Source organism: Corvus brachyrhynchos, unplaced genomic scaffold, assembly GCF_000691975.1.
Source record: "Corvus brachyrhynchos isolate BGI_N302 unplaced genomic scaffold, ASM69197v1 scaffold209, whole genome shotgun sequence".
NCBI classification, from domain to species: domain Eukaryota; kingdom Metazoa; phylum Chordata; class Aves; order Passeriformes; family Corvidae; genus Corvus; species Corvus brachyrhynchos.
The window spans coordinates 341,540-348,674 of NW_008246056.1; the positions used below are offsets into that span (position 1 = coordinate 341,540).

The 7,135-nt window shown below is 44.1% G+C and overlaps 1 protein-coding gene across 1 annotated transcript; it reads right to left on the reverse strand.

The window, feature by feature from the left end:
* Window positions 1–2,065: 2,065 nt before the first annotated feature.
* On the reverse strand, window positions 2,066–7,129 carry RAB19 (RAB19, member RAS oncogene family). The gene is made up of 3 exons (XM_008642420.2): window positions 6,933–7,129; window positions 5,895–6,078; window positions 2,066–3,831 (listed from the first exon to the last, which is right to left on the reverse strand). Exons 1-3 carry the CDS (start codon window positions 7,125–7,127, stop codon window positions 3,566–3,568), a joined length of 645 nt encoding a protein of 214 aa, XP_008640642.1. The 5' UTR covers window positions 7,128–7,129; the 3' UTR covers window positions 2,066–3,565.
* Between the last annotated feature and the right edge of the window lie 6 nt (window positions 7,130–7,135).

The following is a 7,135-nucleotide window of genomic DNA, read 5'->3' on the forward strand; positions in this document are numbered from 1 at the left end:
TCCCAGCATTGCCTGTTGGTGTAGTTCTAGTTCTTAACACAGTTGCCTAAGAGTGGTGCTTGAAAATTTTTTCAGGAGCCAGTTTGCTGAGCAATGACTATTTAGGCCCCTCACAGACACCTGCAGGCAAACGTGGTGTTCTGGGAGCTGAGAGCCATGAAAATGCCTGCTGGCAGCCCACATCAGGAAGGGGCAGCTGTAACAGCACTGCTGTTAGAGCACTCACCTGGCTGGGGGAACTGCCAGTTCCTTGTCCAAAACCACAGGCATGCATCTTATTCCTGAAAGAAGGCTCCAGGATAGAGTGCTCCACCACTGTTCAGAGTCTGAAAATGGTCTCCCTTCCAACTACACTTAAACATTAACTGGAGTGATTAGATAAGAACCTCAAGCTTTTGTAATTGAGAGCCTGTCCTCTGCATATGAAACAAAGCTTGACCACATAGGCAGTGCTGTGTACCTTCCACATCATTTGGCTGCTGTTGTGTTGGCTTTTAACTAGTCAGCTTCTGGGAGGTGTCAGTTTGGGACATTTTAAAATATTTCTAATTATTTTTTAACCCTGTTCCACCAATAAGTACTGCTTCATCTCATTTGGCCTGGTTGTGACACCAGTGCAAGTAATGTGCCACAGCAAAGATCCAAATACTTCTTCCCAGTAGATAAGAACTTAATAAATGAGCTCATCTTCAAGCTGAATGTGCAGCTCTTAAAAGTGAAACCTGTGGGACAGTAATAGTTTTCAAAATAGTGTTGTAAACAACTTTATAACCCTTTGTACAAATGCATTAATGATGCTGTCAAGAAGCACTTGGAATTTGATATGATTTGCATATGATGCTAGGGAACAAACCATTAACAGAAGGTTCCATAGCAGTTAATGCTACTTTGCCTTGTCATAGCTGTGTGTTTCCATCTGCTCTCTGATGGGGAACAGCAGAACCACAGAGATTATGCTGAGCTTGTATTTTAATCTAGTGGTTCTCACAGTCTAGAATACTAGGCTATAGTAAGGGGATTTTTTAAGAGTTCATAGCTTCATGTATTACCTCATGAGTAACAGTGTTACCAATATACTCCGAAGAACCTCCTTAGCAAGTGCTGCTCTTCACTCATGCCAGGACATCTGGAAAAGCGACCATGTGGAAACCATTCAGTGTAACTGCCCAAAGGCCTCCTGGAAAATGCCAAATGGAACCAACCAAAAGAGGTCACACTCCTGGTATTGCTGCACAATGGGTAGGTGTCTAAAACTAGTTTCTTGGAGGAGCAGGAAGCTTGTTAGACCTGTTAAAGGAAAGGGAACAGTCACAAGCCTGTTCTCCCTGATCCTGTGTTGCACAGCTTTTTGCCAAGGAAGGTCTTGCTTTGCCAGTAGCTCCATATGTGGGGGAAGGGAATGGCAAGAGCCCTGTAAGCTGGCAGTGCTGGGCACTCAGGATCACATCAGCCTGCAGAAGTCTCCATAGTGAGGGTAAGCAAAATAACTTCATACAGTAGCAGCTAATTAAGATGGTAAACCAAATGAACCGTGCAAAGTTAACACACTGCTGGTACCATCCTTCCTGTAACTCTTGACCAATGAAAGATTGTAACTGGAGATGAAAGCAATACTTTTTCTATTGCAGTCTTCTGGAAGATACTACAAAAAAAAAAAAAAAACACCAAAACCAAAAATGATGGATTACAAACTACTACCAGGAATAGAAATATTAAGCTTACATTTGACTGCTTTTGTAGTGACAAGAGCTGTAGAAACTAGTTTGTTTGGAAGCTGGCTTGCCACTTTGAAAGGCTATGGTATTTACAGTTGCTTAAATGTGCAAACCGAAATGCAAGTACTAGGCTAGTAAAAATGAAGAAGGAATAAAGATTTAAAAAGTAAACATGAGAAGGAGGAAGCCTGAAGATGAAGCTTTCTCCACAGCAGGCTATAGTAAAGAGAGTAGCATGGATGATTCCTCCCTCAGTTTACACAGACCTGCATTAACCCCTGCTCTTTGCGTGTAATAGCAAAGAATCTAGCCAGAGAAAGCATTAAGAATATTAGAAATATATCCAAGACTATTATTCAACGATTCATTCTCCTTTATTTTTTTTTTTTGTGCTTCTCAGACAAGATTTTCCAGCAATACTTGCTACATGTTTTTCCCTATTTTTCAAGGACTTAGGAAAGAGGGCCAGAGCTGGCAACACTCCAGCCTTCCCAAGGCTGCTTTGCATGTAACACAAACTGTGTTTTATCATTACAGAGTTTGAGTTGCAGTTCATAGCTTAACAGTGACTAAGTGATACACTTTGGTGCACATGGACTGCAGTCAAAAAAACTTCATCTGATGTTTCTTTCCTCCTCCTCCTTCCCTGTTTCCATCTACTGGGAAAAAAAAATTGCAAAAAAACAACAGAAAAAAACCCCTCAAGACCCTCACCAAAAAAAGCCTCAGCCCAAAGCCTTCATTCAGCTCAGGTATACAGAAAAAGTAAGCCCCAAGTAGCAGAGCTTGCAACTGGGAGGAGCAATCCAAACCCTTCCATTGCTACCACAGTGTTCAGTCTCCACGGCAGTAGCAGATAATTCACCTAGGGTAGCTCTCTGGTGCACCCCATACCATTGCCTTACCACCCTAACACAATTAAAATTTTTAATTTTTTACCTAATTTAAACCATCTTACCCCTTGCTGAGTTTTACAGGAGCTTGCACCCATCTTTCACACTCCCTTGAAAATCTACAGGCAAAACTCTCAGGCTGCCATTGGCCCATCGCACAAGCTACAGAAGGCTTTTGGTTAAAATCAGCACATCAAAAGCAGGACAAGGTTAGCAGGAAGGAATGAAAAAAAAGGTCCTTTCACTGGAAGCTTCGCTGCTCCCAGCAAGTCCATGTAGCAAGATGCAGATCAGGATTGGAAACAATCCTGACTATAACAAAGTGAAAGGCAACTTTTCTCACCCCAGGAAGAAGTGTATCATATTCTGCCTGCTACGCAACCCCAGAGATGTCTCCAGGTTTGTCTGGTGAGGAGCTCAGGGCAGATGTGAAATCCTGTACTCTTTCACAAATGTTATTAAGCTCCTTGGGATGGGTGGCTACCTGCCTGACATCAGGAGAGCTCCTAAATGAAAGTTTAGGCAGGAGTGGGTTAGTGCTGTCCAAGCACGTGTCAGACTTTTTACAGCCACTGGCAGAGAGGAAAGTGCTTGTATTTAAAACCAGCAACGCAGCTTAGAAGGGTCAGTGCAGAGCTCTGGTGCAAATTTATCTTCTGACACAGCCAGAAAGACATGTAAGGATATAATTAAAGGCAATAATTTTTATAGTTCTCTTTGGTTAAGGCAAGGGCTGGCAGCTTCCTGAGTCCTCTCAGCTCAGAAGTTGCTATGTTCAAAGCAACCTGTGCTACCAACAGCAACAATGATCTCTGAAAATACTCACAAGCCAAACTGCAAGGTAGAAATATCAAAAGGTGGCTTGAGGCCACATAGAACACTTTCATCAACTGAATAAAATTGAATCAAACAGCCTCAGAAGAATGGCAATTTCCAAGTTCTCCCTGAAGTCTCTCTTCAACAGGAACACTGGGTCTTCTCCACACTTGGACTGGCAATCACTGGCCTGGAGTCAAGACTGAAGCTGTTTGGAGGGTTCTCCCCATGAAGTTGTAAGGTATTTCGGGCTATCAGCTCCTTAGCCATTAATGTGAACACCTCTTCTATGTTTTGAGCTTCTTTTGCTGATGTCTCCAGCACAGCTAAGAGCCCATGCTTCTCTGCCAGGGTGCAGGCATCTTCAAACAGCACTTGGCGCTTGTCCAGCGAATCTGATTTGTTCCCTTAAAAGAAGGCAAAGAGATACTTCAATCACTTAGTCTTTCAGAAATTTATTTTTAAATGCCATGCATTAATTCAGTTTTGTTAAACAATAGATTTATGTTGGGAGTAAGAGTTACTGGAAAGAACAAGATGTGAGTACATCAGAGCCACAAATACAGACCGCGGATCAAAACTGCAGCAAATCATACGACAGCAAATGAGACGAAATCCAAGAAAAAACTAAAAACCTGTGTTCATCTAATTACTTAGTGTAGGTAGTGGGGCTAAAGGATTATTTGGCAGCAACTGTTGGTCCTATTCCCTAGTGGGTTTAAATGTTAAATAGCATTTAAGTTGAATATTTTTTAAAAAAAATATTTTAAGATTATGTAAAAAACCAAGAATTCAGATCAGCTACGTTAATGCCTACAATATCTACTTAAGTTGTTGTTGCACATATAGATTAAACTTCTACTTGCAGCACTTTAGTGAAAATCTACCAGAAGCCATGAAACACCTCAGACAAAATACCTTTGTATATTTAGGCAGTTGCTGCACGTGTGGATTCATCAGTTCTAGTAGCTGGCTGAAGTCTACATTTGTAGTTTCAAGACAGCTCTTCATGAAATTCATGTCTTGAATTTGAAGCATATGTAAGCCAACTACCCTCCCATTAAGTCCCTTTCAGTTCTTCTAAAGGAAAAACCAAAAAAACCCGCAAAGCCAACCCACCCCACAAAAGAAAAAAACCCCAGCAAAACAGCCAAAAAAACCTAAAAAGCTCCAGCTTGAGGGTTATTTGCCTTCTTAAAAAGAACCCACCCACCTTTTCCTCCTTCAGTTCCATATAGGAAAGTTAGGTTTCTTAGCCTTACCCTCCTGCTAGAAAGGTGTATAACATGACTAAGTGTAATTAAACGTACAAAGACTTCTGCCAAAGTAAGTAAAGCAAACAGCACCAGCTTTGGAAGAAAGCACCAAGCTGGATCCTTAACAAAAGCTTTATTTTTACTAACTTCAGAACTTATCTCTTTAAAAAAACCCCAACAACCACCACCAGCCTCCACCACACACAGATAAGTCTCGTCCTTTAGATTCATGACAGAAGTTAGAAAAACCCTGCCAAAGTGTAGTGATTTACACCTCCGCTGCCCCCAGTTCCAAGCACTGCATTAGACGCAGGTCAGAACTTATCGTGTGCTTCTTCCAGAGGAAGGACAGGCGGAACCCCCGCAGCACAAGCACTGAAGGTGCTGGGAACAGAGGCAGCAGCTCAGGGGCCCTGCCTGGGGCTCAGCGCTGCCCCAGCCCGGGCTGCGACGGCTGCATGCGCTGCTCTCTGCACACTGCGACAGCTCAGCCTCGGGAATGTAAACAAACGCTCTGGCGTCTCACCACACCAGCGCTCTCACTTGCAGCTTCTTCCTTGGGGAAAGGAAGAGCAATAATAACCATGAAACCCAAGGGAAAGGAACCACGCGGCTTCCTACCAGCTCCATTCCTGGCAATTGCTAGTCATTGCTTTCCTCAGGAGGCAGTTTCCTGAGTGCTAGGGGAATGCAAGCAGACTGCTCCACGCTCTGCAAAAGCCGTCTCCCCATCTATTGTCTTACCTGCTCGGAATCCCATTACAGAGCAATGTGGATGCATATCAAGAGAACAGAGAAGAAAGATGAGAACCGGGAGTTGTGTTGCTCTGTGCATTCCCCTTCACCTTGAATTATTGAGCTGCTACATTCCTGTGCATCAGGAGTACAGCGTCAGGCTTATTGCAATTCTAACCTCAACAAGGTGGTCCCTTGCCTCCAGCCTGGCACCAAAGCTTGTTGTGTTATTCCAACAGGAAAGGAACAACTGAAAAAGGTTTTGCTGTTTGCAATGGGTTTGGTCCTGACAGGACCAGGCTGTGACTTTCCTCATTTTTTTAAGCTTAGGCTAAATTGACACACTTTGTGATCTCTTTTAATTAGAACTGCATTCTTCCTTAATGCATAGTGTATAGATGCTTCAAGTAGTGGTAGGAAACAAGGGAGATTTTATATTAAAAAGCTACATAACACAAGATTTAAAACTAAAATCCTACCAATTAACATCATGACCAAGTTTGCAGCACCATACTTTTCAATTTCATGAATCCAATGAGGAATGGATTCAAATGTGGACCTCCTAGTAAGGTCATAGGCAAGGATGGCCCCATGGGCGCTCCTGTAATAAGACTGGGTTATTGTCCGGAAGCGCTCTTGACCGGCTGTGTCCCACACTTGGATCTGTAAGAGAAAGGACAGCAGTTGTAAAGACCCGTGAATATCACTTTCCTACGTGCTTGCCGTCAGCATTTGAAACCCTTTGTCTAGAAGGCAGCCAGACCTGTCCCAGCTCACTCTACTACACCAGTGTGGCTTTGCCCTCTCTAGATCTGAAAAGCCATTTACAAGCCTGTAAAGTCAATCTACACAGACCAAAGAGGAAGCTGCAAGGGTAAATCCAGCTTTGCAAAGAGGCCAAGAAGCCCAGTTTCAACAACTGTAGTAAAAGATGTAGAACATTACAGGCTTTTAATAGCAAAAGAACAGCAAAGAACCCTAATACAGGACTGGGCAGAGCAAATCTATATATAAAGGGCAAGCATCCAAAATTTCATCTGCACACAGAGGGAAGTTCTAGCTGACAATTTCTTCTGGTGTTTGTCTTGGAAGTCTTCTTCCTTCAAATTAAGCATACATCAAAGTGGAGCCTTTGCAAACTTTGGGGATTTTCCCTCCTTGGTGTCCCAGCTCAAACCCCCACACCTCTGGAGGGAAGAGACATCCCCTCCCAACTAGAGCCGTCTTCCAAAGAACTCCCTGCACGCAACGCACGAGTCCTCTTCTCAAGCAGAGAAGTCACGAGAGCAAGTATGTACCCAAATTAGGGTGACTGCTTCCCCCAGGGCATCTTCCTGAGAGAAAGCTCCACTAGCAAACTACCCTGGTTAGAAAGGCAGTCAGCTTTCTCCAGCTGCCTTCAGCAGGGCCGAGCAGGAGATGCTGTGCATCCCGCCACTTCCTGGCACCTGCACGGGAAGGATGGCACGACCAAGGTGCTGCTCGCCAGGAGGCTCGGGTTCGCTCCCGCCACCGACCTTTACTTTCTTGCCGTCGATATCCATCGAGCGCACGGTGAAGTCGACGCCGATGGTGTTCTGCTGCTTCTCGTTGTACTGCCCTATCTTGAACCGGTGCACCACGCACGTCTTGCCCACGTTGGAGTCGCCGATCAGGATGATCTTGAAGAGGTAGTCGAAGGCATCGTCCGTGCCGGAGCTGGGGAACGGCATCGCGGCTC

What these genes read in the sequence shown, in the direction of transcription:
- RAB19 (XM_008642420.2), bottom strand. Translation starts at nt 7,127, where the DNA reads ATGCCGTTCCCCAGCTCCGGCACGGACGATGCCTTCGACTACCTCTTC. An exon ending in TCGACGGCAAGAAAGTAAAG is followed by an intron (nt 6,079 to 6,932) that starts GTCGGTGGCGGG and finishes TTTCTCTTACAG; the next exon opens with ATCCAAGTGTGGGACACAGC. An exon ending in CTTGGTCATGATGTTAATTG is followed by an intron (nt 3,832 to 5,894) that starts GTAGGATTTTAG and finishes CCTTCTTTTAAG; the next exon opens with GGAACAAATCAGATTCGCTG.